This window comes from Zonotrichia albicollis, chromosome 6 (assembly GCF_047830755.1).
Source record: "Zonotrichia albicollis isolate bZonAlb1 chromosome 6, bZonAlb1.hap1, whole genome shotgun sequence".
NCBI lineage: Eukaryota > Metazoa > Chordata > Aves > Passeriformes > Passerellidae > Zonotrichia > Zonotrichia albicollis.
Window position 1 is genome coordinate 51910901 of NC_133824.1, and position 20407 is coordinate 51931307.

The window sequence follows — 20407 nt, forward strand, 5'->3', positions numbered from 1 at the left end:
GCTAATGAAGAGGTGCCAGGCTCTGCAGAAGGCTGGGGAGCAGCAGTGGTTATTCTCTGCTCACCTGAAAATTCATCTACAGAGCATCTGAGGCTGTGGGACTCCCTCCTTATGCAGTGACAACAAGCAAGAGATCAGTGAAACAGAATAATGCAAGGTGTGCTACACACATGATTTCTATGTGCTCCAAAAATTGCTTTTCTTCCAAGGACAGCCATCTCAAAAGCTCTTTGCCAGCAGACAGCTGTGGTTGTCAAAACCAATTTCCTTGTGTTCTCACTGCTAGATTAAAAAAAAAAAAAACACAAGACAGACCCTGCCTCTACACCCAAAAGTAAGGACTAATATTTGGTGACCTTTCTTCCTCTGGCTTAGTTGATAAAACAAGCAGCACTGCAAGCAAAGTGAGGCAGATATCATTAAGGAGTGAAGGTACCTGTCTATTTCCTATGGAAACCTGACAAGGAATTCCTCATACAGAACAAGAACTAGATTTAAGAGATACAGCAGCTTCTTCCCCAAAAAAGACTTTGGTATGGCAGCCTTATAAATCTGAAGATTTTGGCCAAGATCTGTGACATGCATGTTGCATAAAATACAGACAGTGGCCCTCTAAGTTGTGCTCTGCTGTAAGAGCCTTGGATTTGTTTTGTCTATTTTGTTTGTCTAATTTTTCTAACCTTTGTATCAAAATCATGTCCAAAGCCACCAACCTGTTAAGATAAATGGGGATGCTCTGTCTCTCTCCAGGTGTTGCTGTTACTGAGGATGCAGATTCATGCAAACTGCACCTTATTTTCTCCTGTCTAAAAGCAGATTTTTGCCACCATAGCTCGTGGTTTGGAAGAAGACTGTTATTATCTAGATGCCTGCATGCAGCATCACCAGCAGCTCCTGCAGTGTTTGTCATCCCCCTGCCCTGCCAGCGCTGGATCCTGCTGCAGCCACAAAACTGACAGGACATCCACAGAAAAACTGATGCATTTCAGCTACTGACTATTAATTTTTTAACCCAGAGTGGGTGAGAGCATGAGACACCTGCAGCTCAGTGCCAATGACCAAGTGAGGCAGCAAAAAGGTTATTGCCTGATCAATTCTTCCTGGTGTCACCTGGAGGAGGGTCCCACAAGGCTCAAACTTGGTCCCACAACACCTAAAGACAAAATCTCTTCTGCCTGAAAGGAATGAGAGATGGATGGCACAGAAACAAGGGAAACTCTGAGTGCTCCACTGAGCCAGCTGGCATCTGATGAATATAAATATATTCAATATAAATGTGTTGAGAAATAGAAAATTTCTTACTTACCTTTATCATCACTCCCCAAAATCGTCCATGCCACAAAAACAACCACAGAATTCCCCTGAACCACATATTTAAAAATCTTGCAATTTTAATTGCACATAAAGGCTGCTAGATGTAATATCACAATAAATTTAAAGAAACAACTGCAAATCTCAAAAGGAATGAGAGATGGAGGGAACAGAAACAAGGGAAACTCTGAGTGCTCCACTGACCCAGCTGGATCTGATGAATGGGCTGCAATATAAATGTGTTGAGAAATAGAAAATTTCTTACTTACCTTTATCATCACTCCCCAAAATCGTCCATGCCACAAAAACAACCACAGAATTCCCTTGAACCACGTATTTAAAAATCTTGCAATTTTATTTGCATATAAAGGCCGCTAGATATAATATCACAATAATTTTAAAGAAACAACTGCTTTTCTAAATTCCATTAACAAGGTAACATAAACAGAACGAAGCTCAAGAGCATTTACAGTGGTGGAACAGAAATAACTATCTGCAACAATATTTTGTGCTAGTGAGATTGCATTTACACACAGTGCAAAATAAGAAAAAGGAAATAAAAAAGACAAGAAGAATATTTAAATATAAAGGACAACTAAGCCTTATTTTATTTAGGCTTGATTGTATCCATTTGACTCTATACATGCCTGAACTACAACAAAGATTTAACTCGGGCTCTTGAAGGCCTTGAGCACTTGGAAAAACATGTCACATCCTTCATAATTTAGATGTGCTGTACAGCATAATTTTGCAGATGCTATACTGGCAATATTAAATCCTAGCTTAGTTATAATGCACAAAAAATACATATATATATAAATTCATATTTAAAAGGAGTCCGCATTTACAATTTTTTTCTTTTTTTTTACTGCATGAAATACCTGCTCTTTGCAGCTTTCACCCCCAGTCTTTTAAAGCTAAAATAATTTAAAAAAAGAAACAACAGAAGGTAGATATCACATACAGGCTGTGGCTATCAAGATCAGTCTTTATAAAGCAAGTAGAGACAAACAACTGAGAAGTCTATTCTCCCCTTGCTGCATTCTACCATGAATAGAAACAAGTTAAAGTACATGCACACATGTCAAGAGGCAAATGGACCCCAAAACACTGTTTGTGCTACTAAAAAAAATTATATAAACTGAGATAAAAAGCTGACATTTAAACTTAGGGAAAAAGAAGACACTTAAAAAAAACCCCGACAATAACAAAAGTTGTGCAAATTTGGGTGTATTTAAATGCTGCCTATTTTTTAGCTTATAATATAATATTAAAATAAGGTCTCTCACTTATTAAAAGAAAGCTTGGCTGTCCTTTTGAGAACACTATAACAATTTACAATGGCAAATTTATTGAAAAACAAAATTCATTGTACAAATTCACAATGTTTTATCAATTTAAAATGAATGCTGCATTTCCAAAAAGCACAACCTCTAACTTCTCTTCCTGTTTCTTTTGCACCAGCAATTTACAAATAAAAAAAAAACAAAACAAAAAAATCCCAAACCCCACCCCAAAACAAAACCCCCCACGGCTCCCCCAAAATCCCCCCTAGCCCCTATTTTGAAATAAACATGAAGGTAAGTTTTTAATTAGAAAATGGCAGTTTATAGACCTTCCCCAGTAGTGCTTCAGGATCCTTGAGGGGTGGGAAGGTCGAAGATGATGGGAGGGTTGGTGGGCTGGAAGCTGACTGTGCACGTGGAGGCGTTGATGTAGGTGGTGTAGCCATCTGTCATGATGCCATAACCTGTGGGGACAAGGGACACACTCACTGGGATGCCTCAGGGTTCAGCTCATATTTTTCACATTCTGTGCTGCTTTAGTGGGTGGGTCTGGGCTTCACATTCAGGGATGGTGAGCTCTGTGCACAGAGCAGGGAGACAAAACAATTCCTGCTCCAGCTGGGCACCAAGGACAAATGATCCCAATCTCAGCCCCAGAGCACAAACACCGTGGGCTGCAGAGAGAAAAACAAGCAGGGTGGGAGTGCCTGGGCTAAAGCTGGAATGGGACAATGAACTGCAAGGTGCAAATGGAGCAGAACTGATCCCAGGGAGAGAGCCCGGGAGCGCTCCTGCATTTTGGGGCCATTTTGGGTCATTCTTGGGTGCAGCCCTGGCTGGGCTCTGGCGCTGCCCAAGGTGGATCCATGGAGGAGATGCTTTGAATCAATCCCTGCTTTATTCTGTAGCTCTGTCCAGCCCCTGCTCTAGGGCAGCCTGCACAAGGGATCAACTTCCAGGGACACACGGACACCCTAAGGCTGCTGGGGCATCCCTGCTGTGCAATAAAACCAAACTGACCCGTTCAAAATGACACCAGCCCCTGCTGGTACATCTGCCACAAAGACTCGACTGTAAAAAACCCAGAGGGCTGTGTTTGAGATAAGAACAGGCACTTTTGGTTTATGTACAAACCTTTTTTTACCCCTGGAATATCCTCTCTTGCAAGGGGTGTGGCAGAAACACAAACCACACATGTTCTTTTTCTAATTACTTAATTAGTGAGTTATAGCTTGCATGCCTGTCACAAGAAAAAGACCATTCAGAAGCAAAAGATTTTAAAGTAACTTTGGTTTAACCTCAACACCTTCTCTCCAACAAACAGCCTGAACTCTGTCACCTCCCCTGTGCTGGCCCTTATCACCCTGCTCCTCATCCCAGCACTGCCCAGCTGCTGCTCACGCTGCCTTGTGCAGGCTGCCCTGGAGCAGGGGCTGGGCAGAGCTACAGAACAAAGCAGGGGTTTATTCAAAGCATCTCCTCCATGGACCCACCTTGGGCAGCACCAGAGCCCAGCCAGGGCTACACCCAAGATGACCCAAAATGGCCCCAAAATGCAGGAGCGCTCCCGGGCTCTCTCCCTGGGATCAGTTCTGCTCCATTTGCACCTTGCAGTTCATTGTCCCATTCCAGCTTTAGCCCAGGCACTCCCACCCTGCTTGTTTTTCTCTCTGCAGCCCACGGTGTTTGTGCTCTGGGGCTGAGATTGGGATCATTTGTCCTTGGTGCCCAGCTGGAGCAGGAATTGTTTTGTCTCCCTGCTCTGTGCACAGAGCTCACCATCCCTGAATGTGAAGCTCAGACCCACCCACTAAAGCAGCACAGAATGGGAAAAATATAAAAGCCAAAACCTAAGGCTTCTGAGACCTCAGGAGCTCCTCAGCAAGTTAAGAACACACACATTCACATCCTCATGCTGCCCAGAGAAGCTGTGTCAGCCCCAATCCCAAAGTGTTCAAAGCCAGGCTGGACAGGGCTCAGAGCAACCTGGGATAGTGGAAAGCATCCCTGTCCATGGTAGAGTGCTTGGAATGAGATGATCCTAAAGTCCCTTCCAATCTAAACCGTTCTATGGCTCCATTATTTAATTTATACATGTATTTCAAAAGAATTTTATAAAAGCGTGTGTGTGTTTTCAGCTGACATCCGCAAAAAGCTAACAAAGAAGCTTGAAAACACCAAGGAAGTATTTGGCCCAAATGCACTTAAAAAAAAAAAATTGGGAAAAACACCCCAGAGTATGATGGAGGAAGAAAGCTTCCCATTGCAAACCCACAGAGGAAAAAGGTTTTTTTCTTTTAAACCATTATGATAGAGTACAGATCGCTGCTGTCGGAAAGCTCAGATAAATACAGCTACCCACAGTGCCTATCAGAAAGAATAATCACTTCAGAATTGCTTTCCTGTCCACCTGTATCACTTTATTTATTTAGACTGGCAATTTTGATTTAGATCATCTCATGGTGGGAAAAACCTTGTTTGTGGTTGTTTTGCTTATCAAACAGGAGAGAAAACCTGCATCACCAAAATGAGTGTATGGCCTCTGTTGGTTCAAGGGAATGTGGTGCATATTTATCTCAGCTGAGGCTGGATAGAAGTTAATTGCACCCTGAGATAATGCTCTTAACACTTTGCTATTTCTTCCTGTACTGAAGCAAGCCATTCTTATGTTATTCTGTGTAAGTACTAGAAATTATTTTAAATTTTTGCTGGTATTTTTACAATAATTTATTTGAATGCTCGCTTTTAATATGTCCTGCCACCGTTCTCAGGAGATTTAAACATGCTGCTTTCTCATATGATGGTCTGTACATTCAGACACCCTCAGCACTATTACAACCACAAGTTTCACCACCCAAATTTACAATTTACACATTTCAGCTGAGAGTCTTGCCATGTTCATTTATTTTTAATATGTGAGGACTAACATTTGTACAAAATACTCAATCTTTTTAATTGGGAGCATTAAAGACTGTTATTTATGCCTCTGTGCAGAGGGTCATGTCAGTATTCCCAGTACAAACTCTTTATTTACAGATGCCAGGCATGGAAATCATTTCATGAAGTCACAAGGGCTTCAGAAAAACCAACACCACTGGCAGAGAGAGCTGTCCTCTTTTTATTTTGCTTTTATGAAGTCCTGAAATCTTTAGGCCTATGGAGAACCTAGTTAGAGACAATGGAGAAACCTCCAGGGGGAGAATATAAAACATTTAATGTGTAATTTTGAGTTCTGGGGTCATGAAGTCTCACACTCTCTCTCAGGCAGAACTCCTAGTGTTTGTCTCTCAGCCACATGAAAGCCACAAAATTGTATTAAATATTTAAGTATCTCCAGAATGTATTTAATCTCTCAGTGCCACAAACTGAGCTGGTTGTTCCTGAGGCTGACACGATGCTCACACTGCCTGTGCTGGCAACCACAGAGGGGGAATATCTCCCCTAAAACATGGCACCGATGCCTGACTCCACATGCCCTCCTTTCTGCTTCCCCTCATACCCTAGGGGAGGTGAGGAGAGGCAGCAAGTTGTCTGCACATTTCCTTTTTCTCCTCCAGCATCTTTCTTAGCTCCTGTGCTGGGAGTAACGGGGATAATTTTCATTTTGGCTCGCAAGTGTGGGGAATCTCATCTGTTTCTCTAGTAGAGTTTGTCAAAACTTGAATTGCTTTCAAATAACCTGCATGGAACAACCTTTGCAGCACGGTGAAAGATGTAGGTGGCTAAATGTAGCACACATTCCTGAAAGAGTCTGCTTTAATTCTGGAATAAATTCACGAAGTGCCACACAGGCAATCACTTCCCTGAACTCCCTCCTTTACTTTAATGCAATCTGCCATTACCCACTGCAATACACCATCAAAATGTGCCTCTGGAAATGGGAGCTGAAGCAGGGAACAGCTCTGCTGCTTACCTTCATGAATCCCACCAAAGACATGCAGCTTGGGCCTGACTCTCCTCTGCACTGTGTTCAGCAGCTCCACACAGCCCACTCTCTGCAGCTCCTTGGGAACCCAGTCTCGGAAACCTGGAGGCAAAAAGCAATCAGTGCATTAATTTCCCCTATTCAGGTGAGGCTTCACCAATTCTTTCAGGAAGTCATCATTCACACAGGGTTTATTCCATTATCTCCAGTCATAACCTCTCCATTAAAGCACACAATGGCTTTCAAGAAATGTTTTTCACTGTCACTTTGCCTTCCTTAAGATTTCCTCCCTCCATCTGCATTAATGTTTTTCCTGGATGTGATTTGTTGTTTTTTTTTTTTTTGAACTATAGGTTTTTTCCACCTTGAAACCCCAGGCACTGCTGCAGATTTTTCCTGGCACTGCTGCAGATTTTTCTTCCCTTTCCCCTGGCTCTGACAGCAGCCAGCTCCGTGGTTACTGCAGAAATGAAACAGCTCAGTGTCACAGACATCTTTTCATGCAAAATCTTTCTCTTAAGATTTTTTCTTCTTGAGAAGCTGAGAGGCTTCAGGGACAAAACGTAAACAATGATTGTCTGCTGCTGCAGAATGCATCAGTTGGATTTTTGATTGGCCCATCTTAGATGTTTATAATTAATGGTCCATCAAGGCCCAGCTGTCTCGGACAGAGTCTGAAACAGCTGCCTTTTTGTAATCATTCTTTTCTATTCTATTCTTAGCTTAGCTAGCCTTCTGAGATAAAACTTTTCTTCTATTCTTTTTAGTATAGTTTTAATGTAATGTATATAATAAAATAATAAATCAAGCCTTCTGAACATAGAGTCAACATTCTCGTCTCTTCCCTCACCTGAAAACCCCTATGAACACTGTCACAGCTCAGGAAGATGAGCTGAGCCACCTCTCAATCCCAAAGATTTAAAATACAGATTCCCACAGCTTCTGGAGGATGTGGTCTGCAGCCATCAGGCCACTTCTGAGCCCTCATCACTGTGCAAAAATTGCAAAGCAGCTCCCAACAAGCCAGTGCTAATTGACCACTGTCGCAGACATCTTTTATGGAAAATCCTTTCCTTAGGATTTTTCCTCCTGAGAAGCTGAGAGGCCTCAGGAACAAAATGCAAACATTGATTATCTGCTGCAACAGGTGGATCTTTGATTGGCCCATGTTAGATATTTGTAATTAATGGCCTATCACAGCCAGCTGGCTCAGACAGAGAGCTGAGCCACAAACTTTTTTTATCATTCCTTCCTATTCTATTCTTAGCCAGCCTTTTTATGAAATCCTTTCTTCTATTCTTTTAGTATAGTTTTAATGTAATATATATCATAAAATAATAAATCAGCATTCTGAAACGTGGAGTCAGATCCTCATCTCTTCCCTCATCCAAGAACCACTGTGAACACTGGCACAGACCACGCTGCCACTTGGTATTCTGGACAGTACAGAAAAATGTAAAAAGATTTTACAGAAAAATGTAAAAAGCTGCCATGAGTCCCTGCAGGAACCTGCTGCCTGGACTGGCATGTAAAACATCAGCAGGACAAGGGAATGAGGAGCAATGAAAGGGAAATCAGAAGCCACGTCCAGCTGCAGCACCATTCTACTGACTAAAAACATGAGCTTGGCTAAATTTTAGAGTGACCAAAGAGTCCAGTTACAGCTCTACCTCCCTTAATATTCACTTAACATTAATAAGTAAACACTTATTTAAAAAGCAGTATTTTATCAATGTTATCATGCAGGCTGAGTCCTAGAGCCCCTCATTTTAGGGGCAGTACTGACACCAAATCTGTGTCTCTGGTTAAGACACAGTGCCAGCCTTTTGAAACTGAGCTTCATTATCTCCTTCAAACACAAAATTTAAGCAGGCTTGTTCAATGACAGCACTCATTGGTGTCTGCAGCATCACAGTATTTCTGTATGAACCCAGCTCAGAGCAGGTGGATGAGCAACCCATGTAAAACAGCACCCATGAAACACTATAAACACACTTGGGTTTTGGGTTTTGTTTTTGCTTCTTTGGGAAAATGAAGTGATTAAGAGAGTGCTGTTCAAGGCCCTGGTTTGCAGGTACTGGCAGCTCCAGCATGGCTAAAGGGAATTTGCTGATCTTCTTACAACATTCTCTAAGCAGCATTAAAAACTAACCAGAATATAAAAGGAGCAGTAAGTACATTGGTCAAAAACTTTTTGTGGAGCTTTCTTTTTTTTTCCCCTTAGCTTGGATTGCTGACTCTTAACTTAATTGTGGTAAAAAAAACACAACTAAGTGGTTTTTTCAGCATGCATTAATTCCTGACTCCACAGTCACCAAGAAGCTGCAAAAGAACACTGAGCCAGCCTGGAAGGACTTAAAATGCTGGTTTATTTTATTAAAATACAATTGTGAGAAGATTTTATGTATTCACTACCACAAATGTAGTAAGTGACTGTGATTTGGCCACTTCCTGTGATCGTGTGACCCCTTGGGTTACAAGAACTTCCTAAAACCCTGACAAAAATCCTAAAACCTCAACAAAAATAATTCTTCTTACAGTAAGGGCAATGAAGCCACTGCCACACTTCCTCATGGTGATCTGATAAGTGACATTTGTATGAGTCTCAGTTGCTGTAAACCCAGCAGGGCTTAGTTTAAATCTTAAACCTGAGCTTAGCCAATGACTCACACCGAGAAAAAAAGCAAAACTCAACTAAATGAGAAACTTTAGCTGCCTAATGAAGAAACAAATTATGCATTCAGTGGCTGGTGCTCACCTGTCATTAAATCAAGTTAGGAACAATTATCTAAGAACATAATTTTATTCCTTCGCAAATTTTTTATGAGCCAATTAATACCTTTAAAACTATTCTTACATATTCAAAGTTTACAAGGGCATTATCAAGGAGAATGTGTGACTGCAAAGTTCCAAACTCTTGACTGCTGCTCACAAACCTTAAAATGACATGACACTGTAGTGAGAAAAGGTTTCAAAAGTTTTAGTCAATCTCTAAAAAGTCATAAGGGATTGAAAACTGGTTGTCAGATGAATACTACTCTTAAATAAAATGTCATATTATAATGGTTATGGTGTCAGCTATTTGATCTTCCCTAGCTTGAATTTAATAAAAAAAAAATCAAATTTTTTTTATGGAAACTCAACAGATCAGCTAAGCCTAATCATAATTTTCCACTTCTTTCAGTAAGTTTTTCAATCCACAGCTTTTACTCTGGGTGCAATTACAGTATATCTTACAGCATTATCCACTTTGGAAGTAAAATTCTCACGCAAAAAATAAAATCACACAGAACTTTTGTTTCACTTACCAAGGGGAGGTCCATGTGTCATTAGTATATCAATTCCCTCGGGAATAAGGTTCCACTTGTCTAGCAAAGACTGACCTCTGGGTAGATTAAAGCCCCATCCATTAAACCATGGTGTCCTTTGGGGAAAATAAGACAAACTGTGTCAGTGTAAAATAAAAAAATCTCTTCCCTTCTCCAATACTTTTTCTGAATTAAAACAATTTCTGTGCTTCAGAGATTACCTGCAGACAGCCTTTTTTGAAGGGGATGCCTCTAACACACACTGATTTAAATACATACACACATATGATTAAATGTACATTTGAATTTAGATTAATGCCTGATGTTGTTTTTGTACCGTGAGTGCATTCAGCCCTGGGGGCTTTTTCTCACTATAGAGAAAGGGAAAAACACTAAAATAACAAAGTCTAAATCTCAAGCTTTTTATCAAAATTTGGGAATGTTCAAACATAAAAAAAAACCTTCCCTATGCTAACTACCAAAACAACCCAAACGTTTTTTTGGAGGCAAAAATCAGTTTATCCCAACACAGGGCAGCAGTTCAACAAAAGGCTCAATGGGGCAGCACCACCTGTGCCACTGTGGCATCTCACTAAACTCAACCTTGCTCCTTTCAGCGCTTTTATTACCAGAACACTGTCACAAAACTGGGGTTTGAACCCCTGAGCCTCCTAGACATACAGGAAAAACAATAAAAATAATAAAATAAATAAACATTCACACAATGTTTACCCTTACAGTGGCTTTTTAAAAGGATCTTATATTTTAAATAGTAAAATATTTTTTAACTTACAAACATTTTGACTTATAATTTAAATAATAAAATTTAGTGTTTTATTATAATAATAAAATTAAAATAATAATAAAATTTAAACAATAAATTTTAAACAATAAAATCTAGCATTTCTCAAGGAAAACTGACAGCCTCAGTGTTCTCCAGTGGACCACAGAGTTGTTCTGAGACACTTTATCCACCAACCCAAGCATGTAGCAATGAAAAGAACATTTTCTAGTAGATTTTTAACATAGAACTTTTTCAACGCATAATTTTGATACATAACAAACCCTTTCCCTATCAAACAAGCACACTGACGAAATACAGGACTATTTGGATATGTTATCAATAACCTTTCTTAGTATTGTACTAATTTTAAGAGTTTCCATCTGTGTGTGTGCTTCCTAGAGCTCAGGCAACAGTTTTAGACTTTGATTTCTAGGTAGGATTCTCCTGTCCTAGCCCTGGTCATATTTCTGAAGGTTCTAGGTAGGATTCTCCTGTCCTAGCCCATATTTCTGAAAGTTCTAGGTAGGATTCTCCTGTCCTAGCCCATATTTCTGAACATTCCAGGTAGGATTCTCCTGTCCTAGCCCATATTTCTGAATATTCCAGGTAGGATTCTCCTGTCCTAGCCCTGATCCTATTTCTGAAGGTTCTAGGTAGGATTCTCCTGTCCTAGCCCATATTTCTGAAAGTTCTAGGTAGGATTCTCCTGTCCTAGCCCTGGTCATATTTCTGAAAGTTCTGGGCAGGATTCTCCCATCCTAGCCCATATTTCTGAAAGGTTTTGGTAGGATTCTTCTGTCCTAGCCCATATTTCTGAAAGTTCTAGATGGGATTCTCCTGTCCTAGCCCATATTTCTGAACATTCCAGGTGGGATTCTCCTGTCCTAGCCCATATTTCTGAAAGTTCTAGGTAGGATTCTCCTGTCCTAGCCCTGGTCATTTTTCTGAAAGTTCTGGGCAGGATTCTCACATCTTAGCCCATATTTCTGAAGGTTCAGGCTACTCCTGAAGTCTCCTGTGTGCTGCAGTTCTGAAAACAGAAAACAAATCTGGGGGCAAAGAACAACCACAAACCAACCTTGAAAACAGCCATACCTGTTAAAACAGAGATCATTCGAGTCCCGTGTAATTTCATTATGTACTCTGCCTCCCCTGCCCTCTAAATTATTCATTTTTCCAGCCTCAAATATGCATTTGAGTGGGAATGTCCTGCTGAGACGACATCTCTAACTTTAATTTTTTTTTATAATGAAAGCATTTGGTTTTGCTGAGACACCAGTTCGACCAATGAGGGCTGTACCCAGCTCTGGGGATGATCTGCATTCCTGACAACTGGCAGGATGGAAAACCAGCAGGCCCTGCTAATATAGGGGCAGGAAGGTCACTGGTGCCTTTGTGACAGATAATAGACATATCCCATGTAGTCCTGCTGCATAATGCTCATACTACACACACACACAGGAACTCATTCAGGCCAGCAGACTTCCTCAATGAACACTGACAAAAGACAGGAAAATTAGATGTTAGCCAAACATTTCATGCAAGCTCATGGGCTCCTCAGCCACAGGAGAGGCTTCAGCTCTCACAGCTGCCTTGCTCTGCACCCACCAAAACACCCAAAAACCCTCCTGGGTTTAAACCAAGGTCCCACCAAGGTTTGTGCGCAGTTGGATTAAAATTGAAGGCTGTGTCTTGGCTTTAAACCACGAGAATTTCTGCTTTCCTGGAACACCTATCTAAGTTCCCCTTCCTATAACATTCCTGGGTTTTAACCCATGGAGATTATTGTAACCTTCAGGGCTGCAGGCAGAAGTTAAAATATCCCTTCCTACAACATTTTAACCTATGGAGATTAAAATATCAGAAGTTAAAATATGGTTTGGCTAAACATTCAGCTGCTTAAAACAAACAAACACACAGAGCTGGGGTCAAACTTTTCACTGTCAATTAATGATTCTTTCCCCACTTGCATTTCTCCTGCAGATAAGACTGTAGTTATTACAACATAGTTAAAGCTGAAATGTGAAACCACATCTGTGATTTCGCTGGAGCTCTTTGGAGACCACGACCACAGGAAAAAAAAACCCTGCATTTGTCTGCAGGATTTTTATTTTATTTTCTTCTGAAGCACTGTGGAAAGAGGAGGAGGGGAACCTGAGCTCAGATATATTCCTCATTCACCAACCTCTGTAATTAGCTGTGACTAACAGGCACCACATGGGAAGAAAACTTTTGAGAAACCTTCCTCGTTATGCACAAAAAAAAAGAATGGTCAAGTACTTACTTAATATACTAAAGATTTTTGTACAAAAGGGGTAAATCAAAGAGAGGAGCAGGCACGACTGAAGAACACCTGGATTACAGATTTAGGCTTCAGGCTTTTAAAACGTGAAACAGTGAATTCCTGACAGCACTGCAGGCTGGCCAGGCAGACTGAGGGTCCCTGTTTTGGAGGGGGCTCAGGCTTTGCCAAAAAGCCAAGGATGTGCTCAGAACAGCACCAAGAAGCCAAAGAGCTGTGTGGCACAGGCTCAAGAACACCAGGGAAGGTGACCTGATGGGGACAAGAAGACAAACTGCATCAGTGTAAAATAAAAAAATCTCTTCCCTTCTCCAATTCCAATTCCAGTGAGCATGGGATGGGGTCGGCGTGCCGTGAGCCCTGGGAGTGGCTGGTCACCCCAGCAAACTCCAAATTCCTGCAGGAAACACAAAGCCTGCTCTGTGGGTCACAGAGGGAGATTTCACTGCTGCTAGTGCCTTTTTTGCATACAAAAGAGTCAAAGAGAGTCACTCTCAATGTCTAAATAACTTAGAAAAAAAGAATTGTGCACAGAGTTAGGTGCTTTCTGCACTGTGTTTTCAAGCTGATTACTTACTGTGAGAAACCACTTCCTGTCTAGGAAGAAATGTAGATGATGAATTTTGGCTGCACTGTCATGGTTTAACCCCACAGCCCTTTTCCTTGCCTTGCATGGGGTGGGAGAGAGAATCAGAGGGGTAAAAGCACATATTACCCACTCATGGCAAACTACAATCAAACACAAGTAAGTAATGGAGGCTACGCAGTCATTAGCAGCAATATTTCAGATCTGACCTAATTCTTTTTTCCTGTGGATCTCTGAGTCAAATATTTCAGCAAATTCCTAAAATTTCATTTATTTAAGTATAGCTGGCAACAGCAGGAAGTTATTGAATTTAATTAAAAAAAAAACCAACAAGTTTTTTTAATGGATAATATGATGCTGAATAATGCCACAGGGGAGGCGTGGATGGCAAACCCACAGGGACCGGTAATGAGAGATTACAAATGATTTTGTCATTTTAGGTTTGATGGACCAGAACACAGCCTGTGTGCAGAGGAACCTAATTGAGGCTCTGCTGCTCAGAACCACAGCTCACAGCTTCCCCCACGTGCCAGCAAAGCCCCGGAGGAATTCCTGCTCCCCAAGAGCTCCCCTGGCAGCTCAGCCTGCCCTGACTGCAGCACTCCTTCATTGTCACAGACATCTTTTCATGAAAAATCCTTTCCTTAGGATTTTTACTCCTGAGAAGCTGGGAGGCCTCAGGAACAAAATGTAAGCATTGATTATCAGCTGCTGAGGGATGCAACAGGTGCATCTGTGATTGGTCCATGTTGGTTGTTTATAATTAATGGCCAATCACAGTCAGCTGGCTCAGACAGAATGTCTGAGACACAAACCTTTGTTATCATTCTTTTCTATGCTTAGCTTCGCTAGCCTTCTGTGAAAACCTTTTCTTCTATCCTTTTAGTACAGTTTTAATGTAATATATATCATAAAATAATAAATCAAGCCTTCTGAAACATGGAGTCAGATCTCCATCTCTTCCCTCATCCAAGAACCACTGTCAACACCGTCACACCTCATCACTGGGGAGAGAGGCTGTGCTGGCACCAGATGTGGCACAGGGAATATCCTCACAAGGGGCAGACACCTGGCCCATCCCTGAGCTCTCCTCAGCTCCTCATTCCTGCACAGGAATCCCCACAGATCCCCCTCCACCTGGCCTTTTGGAAGCTTGTCTGAAATTCAAAGGAGGAGGCTGCAAATTATCTTCACACCTCGTGCTGCAAGAGCTGCAGACACTGCTGGACATCGTGCCAGGAGGGAGGGAATGCTAAACTTCCCAACAAGGCTCATCCTCCTTTTAATTTTTAATTTGTTTCTAAAAAAATTAAATTTCTCTAGGTGCACTGGGAGAATCCCTGGACTAATCCATCTGCTTCCAGCAGCAGGGAGCTGCAGCTTCAGCAGGTGACCAGATCTCCCTTCTCCCAGGTGAGCGCTGTACAGCTTTATTATTTCACTAATACATTAAGAACACCCAAAAACAACCCTGCAACAAAAGCACAGCCATGGAGCATGATTTCATGGCCCAAAAAGATCTCAACTGCTCCTTGGTGCATTCACCTCAGAACCAACACTGGCACATGGGCAAAGGGGACACAAAGTCACAGCCACGTTCACCCAGGTAGCACAGAAATGTCAACTTAAAAGCTTTTGAAGGGTGGCAACTCCTACAACCCACTTTCATCTCTTCCCTGACTCATGAATTTAATTACCTGATCCTCAGAGCTCAACAACTCAAAAGGTAAATGTACAGGGAGACCTTCTATATTCACATTTTCCTCTTGACTCCACCAGCAAATCCATTTATTTCAATAGTTACTTCTAAACAGGATTAGAAAAATGAATTATCTCATAGGTCTTTAATCCCAGGTATTAATTCATTTTTAAGGATACACAGTCTTTTAGGAAAGCTTCAATTTTATCTTTAATCCAATGAGTAAAGTGCACAGGAGGCAAAAATCTCATTCTGTCTCCTTGCACAGGATAACAGCTGAGGGAGCATCTAAAAGGCATCCCAGTGGGAAGCACTTCCACACCACCAATAACAACAACAAAATGCTCTCTATTTTTATCAGCATTCAAAGGGAGCACACAGCCCTGGCTCACGGGGCAGGGAGGCAGCTCCAGCAGCAGAGCAGAGCTGGTGGCACAGGACAGGGATGAGCAGCCCTGGAGCGGTGTGTCACAGATATCTTTTGTGAAAAATCCTTTCCTTAGGAGTTTTCCTCCTGAGAAGCTGGGAGGCCTCAGGAACAAAATGTAAACGATGATTATCTGCTGCTGTGGGATGCAAGAGGTGGATCTGTGATTGGTCTCAGAGTTGTTTCTAATTAATGGCCAATCACAGCCCAGCTGGCTCAGACAGAGAGCTGAGACACAAACCTTTGTTATCATTCTTTCCTTTTCTACTCTTAGCCAGCATTCTGATGAAATCCTTTCTTCTATTCATTTAGTATAGTTGTAACATAATATATATCATAAAATAATAAATCAAGCCTTCTGAAACATGGAGTCAGATCCTCTTCTCTTCCCTCATCCTGAGACCCCTGTGAGCACCGTCACACCAGTGGGACACCCTATGGACACATCCCCAAAGCACCCACTCCACTCCTGGGCAAGGTTGCAGGACAGCAAAGTTGTCAGGATCCAGGACATTGCTCTGGCTGCCCTGGGTGATTGGGGACCCTGGCAGGGGGCTCAGAGACCTTGGCACAGAGTCACAAACACCTGTGCCTTCGATTTTAGCCCATGGAAACAATTACCAACCTTGTGTGAGGAGTTACAAGCCACAAGGGTTTGAATAGAATGATAGTGAATTTGTAACAGGGTGAAAAACAGGAATTTTGGGGATTTAGAATGGGGATTCAAAAGGCAAGATGGAGGAATCTGGGCATGTCCTGTCTTTCTCCTTCTTGTCCTCCATCTTCTGCTGTGGTGCTGGCATTTTTGGATTGGTTTAGAGTAGAGACAGACTGTCTAACATAGGTGATAGGTATTGGAAAATTATTATAAATAAAGTACATGTAGTTCTTAGTTACCACAACTCCAAGGGCGGTCAGAGAAAGAATGTAACAGATAAGAGAAAATAAACAACCCTGAAAAGCAGAACTGAGGAATCTCAACTTCTTCAGTCGCGGGCCTGGGAAAAAGAGACTTTCTCATATCTCGGGGTCATCTCAACCACAGAAACCCGAGACAAAGTGACAAAACAGCCACCAGCAGTGACTTTGTGCAGGGAGGAGAAGGAGGAGAAGGAGGAGATGGAGGAGAAGGAGGAGAAGGCCCCCTGGCCCCAAGGGGACACACACAGGGTTTGCCAGGGCCAGCAGCACACACTGTCCCACAGGAATGCACACACAGGAGACAGGGACAATGGCAGGAGGGGAGAGCCTGGAGCATCATCCAGATAAAACACTGTGCAGGGCAAGTGCACAATGCATTTGAAGCCTCAGGTTTTGGCTTTTTATATGTTTCACATTCTGTGCTGCTTCAGTGTGTGGGTCTGAGCTTCACATTCTGGGATGGTGAGCTCTGTGCACAGAGCAGGGAGAAAAAACAATTCCTGCTCCAGCTGGGCACCAAGGACAAATGATCCCAATCTCAGCCCCAGAGCACAAACCCCGTGGGCTGCAGAGAGAAAAACAAGCAGGGTGGGACTGCCTGGGCTAAAGCTGGAATGGGACAATGAACTGCAAGGTGCAAATGGAGCAGAACTGATCCCAGGGAGAGAGCCTGGGAGCGCTCCTGCATTTTGGGGCCATTTTGGTTCATCTTGGGTGCAGCCCTGGCTGGGCTCTGGTGCTGCCCAAGGTGGATCCATGGAGGAGATGCTTTGAATCAATCCCTGCTTTATTCTTTAGCTCTGCCCAGCCTCTGCTCCAGGGCAGCCTGCCCAAGGCATCACATTGAGGAAGCACATTTTACAGCAGCTTCTGTAAAGCCACCGAAACCTGCTTTCAGTGCCACTAAAGCACTTTTTTGGGTGAAGCTCCTTTTTAAAGTGAAGATTCCAATGCTTTTTCATAATGTAACAACCAGCAGGAAATGGTAAAGGCTAAATTGTTTCCTAAATGTGCTCATTATGTGCAGTGCTGTGACATGGGTGAGAGGCACAGCCTGGGGGCTCCAGCTGGATGCCATTCCCGCCAGCACTCACCTGCTGTGCCTCAGTGTCCCATTTAGAAAGTGAGAATAATAACACAGAACAGAAAGGAGCACTGGTTCCTTGGGATTTTGCTTACCCTGCATCTTTAAACAGCTGAAGCTCTCACAGAAGTGAATCATCAGTGCTGCAATTATGTTAGCCATGTACCTTCTCATAACCAGCCTGCACTTCACTCAGGAAGTCTCTAAAACATAGTTCAGCTATTTTCACAAGGTCAGAAAAACCTGAAACCTCAACAACCTGCTGGTTGTTTTGATTGGTTCTGCTTTGCAGATTTTTCTCTCTCTAACTCACAGTCTCTAACCTCTGGTTATCTAAATGACAAAGCATTTGAGGAGCAGGACGCCCCATCCTGCAGTGAGTTTGGAGGGAAGCAGCCCTGCAGTGCCTTTTCCCTGGGGAGCAGGGAATGAGGAGCTGCAGGATCCCCTCAGCAGCCAGCATGACCTACCATCCTCCTTGCCCCAGGCAATTCTCAATTTCTGACTGTACCAACTGGCCAGTGCAGGTTTGAGTTTAAACTCCGGTCAGACACAGATTCAGGCCTGGATCTGTGAGAGCTGTGAAAAACCCAGGACCTTTAGTGCTGCCATACATCCTGTTCCATGGATGTGCCGATGTGGACCAGATTATCACATCAAACAGGAACAGGACAGCAGCAAGTGCAGCTTTAGCCATCCATACAAATGGAACATGGAAAGCATTCCCTCCTGCATCTCCCCTCTCTCAGTGTCTGCACATCTCCGCCTCCAGGCTGCTCCTGCTGTTATTGACAGGGAATGAGCTCTGGCCCCCAAATCTGCAGCCAAATCTACCACTTCTGTGGATACCTCTCACTTATTTCTCCACTCTGATGGTCCACACCAGCCACTGACATCTCCTACCCTATGTCTGACCCTTTTTGCCAAGGATTGTCCATTCGTGTTACAAATACCAGAACACCACAGTATCACAGACATCTTTTATGAAAAATCCTTTCCTTAGGATTTTTTCCTCCTGAGAAGCTGGGAGGCCTCAGGAACAAAATGTAAACATTGATTATCTGCTGCTGTGGGATGCAACAGGTGCATCTGTGATTGGCCCATGTTGGATGTTTGTAATTAATGGCAAATCACAGCCCAGCTGGCTCAGACAGAGAGTCCAAGACACAAACCTTTGTTATCATTCCTTCTTATTCTGTTCTTAGCCAGCCTTTTGATGAAATCCTTTCTTCTATTCTTTTAGTATAGTTTTAATGTAATATATATCATAAAACAATAAATTAAGCCTTCTGAAACATGGAGTCAGATCCTCATCTCTTCCCTCAATCTGAGACCCCTGTGAACACTGTCACACCACAGTTTTTATAAAAAGTCATCTGTGGGGAAGATGTGTTTTAGTAAAAAGAAAAAAACCAAAAATTTATTTAAGAAAGAAATAAAAATACACCAGGGTTTAAGAGGCTTGAGAGCAAAGGAGCAGGAGGTTGGAACCCAGTAATGTCACAGAGGCACTGAGGACAGCAGGACAAAGAGCACAGCAGTGAAGAGCACAGTGAGGCAGAGCAGTGGACATCACCACTGGAAAGGAGAGGAAGAGACTAGGTGAATTTCTTAATTTTATGATCCAGGCAACCTTTGTTAAAGTTTCCAAATTGCTCATCAAAGGAAATTTCCTCCAAACCTTCTGGGGCTTTCCGATCCCTAACTGCATTGCAATTATTTTATTTAGGGCTTTACTTAATGAGATCTGGGAGATATTTTAATATCCCCCCCCAAAAAATTGAAAATAATTCAAACTTGACTCAAGGGCTAATTTCATTCTACTTTTAAAAAGTACAGAATTACAAAGGCCTATGAACAGAATCAAGTACCAGACCTTACACATCTGCTCTGTGTAGCTGGGGCTGGCTGCAAGGACAGACCTGGCTTAAGTTAGGACCAGACTCAATTGGATCCAGACATTAAGCACAGTGGTGCTGCACTGTGGCAGAGCTCAGACCTCCAGAACACACTCTGGACTGACTTTTAGAACAGCTTCTCATTGTGGAGTGAGCCCTTCTAGTCCTTCAATCCCACACTGAAGGACACACGTGCCCTTGAATCATCAAAGGATGCTGCAGCACAGGAAAGAACTGAAATGACTCAAGTTCTTATGGCAAAATTCTGTGGTCTTCGTAAAAAAAATAGAGAACCTTCAAATATCTGTCTAGAGGAAGGAGCTCTCTGGTCCTGAAGCTCACCACAACATAAATCAAATCTCGGCTCCCAGGGACATGCCAAGGGAGAGAGAAAACAAAAGAAAAAAGGAGCAAACCAGCTGTCTAAAATTTTGATTCAATTTTGCTCAACAACTGTGCATGTTTGAGAATGATGCTTGGATGCTTGATTTCTCAGAGTAAGTGTGATCATAACATGCTGTTGTACCACATCTTAAATTAATTTCCTCCATTCCTCTCATTATCTGTGCAGGAAATATAAATCGACAAAGCTTCCACCCCAGGTCAGTCAGGGAGAGGCTTTTACTAGCAGTCCTGCTTCTGTGATGACAACACACATTAAAGTAGAGAGAAAAAAAAAAAAAAAGAAAGAAAGAAAAGCAAAGAGCTCTCCCCCAACACACACTTAATAGTGCATATCTTCAACCCACTGGGGTGGTCTGTGTGCCTGACATGTAAAACAGCAAAATCTGAATAGATTTTCTGAACAAAATCTGAAATACTGGTCTAATTACATCCAGTAGTTGAATATTTTATATACTTGTAAAAGAAACATTT

At 42.4% G+C, this 20407-nt stretch overlaps 1 protein-coding gene across 5 annotated transcripts in view; it reads right to left on the bottom strand.

The window, feature by feature from the left end:
* Nucleotides 1-1647: 1647 nt before the first annotated feature.
* Nucleotides 1648-20407, bottom strand: part of MPPED2 (metallophosphoesterase domain containing 2) — a 125974-nt gene continuing 107214 nt past the window's right edge. For all 5 annotated transcript variants that reach the window (XM_074543774.1, XM_074543777.1, XM_074543776.1 and 2 more), the window contains exons 5-7: nt 9831-9946; nt 6511-6624; nt 1648-3061 (exon numbers count right to left, since the gene is read on the bottom strand). In XM_074543774.1, the coding sequence (XP_074399875.1) occupies nt 2943-3061; nt 6511-6624; nt 9831-9946 (349 nt within the window). In that variant the 3' untranslated portion in view covers nt 1648-2942. The remainder of the gene's footprint in view (nt 3062-6510; nt 6625-9830; nt 9947-20407) is intronic.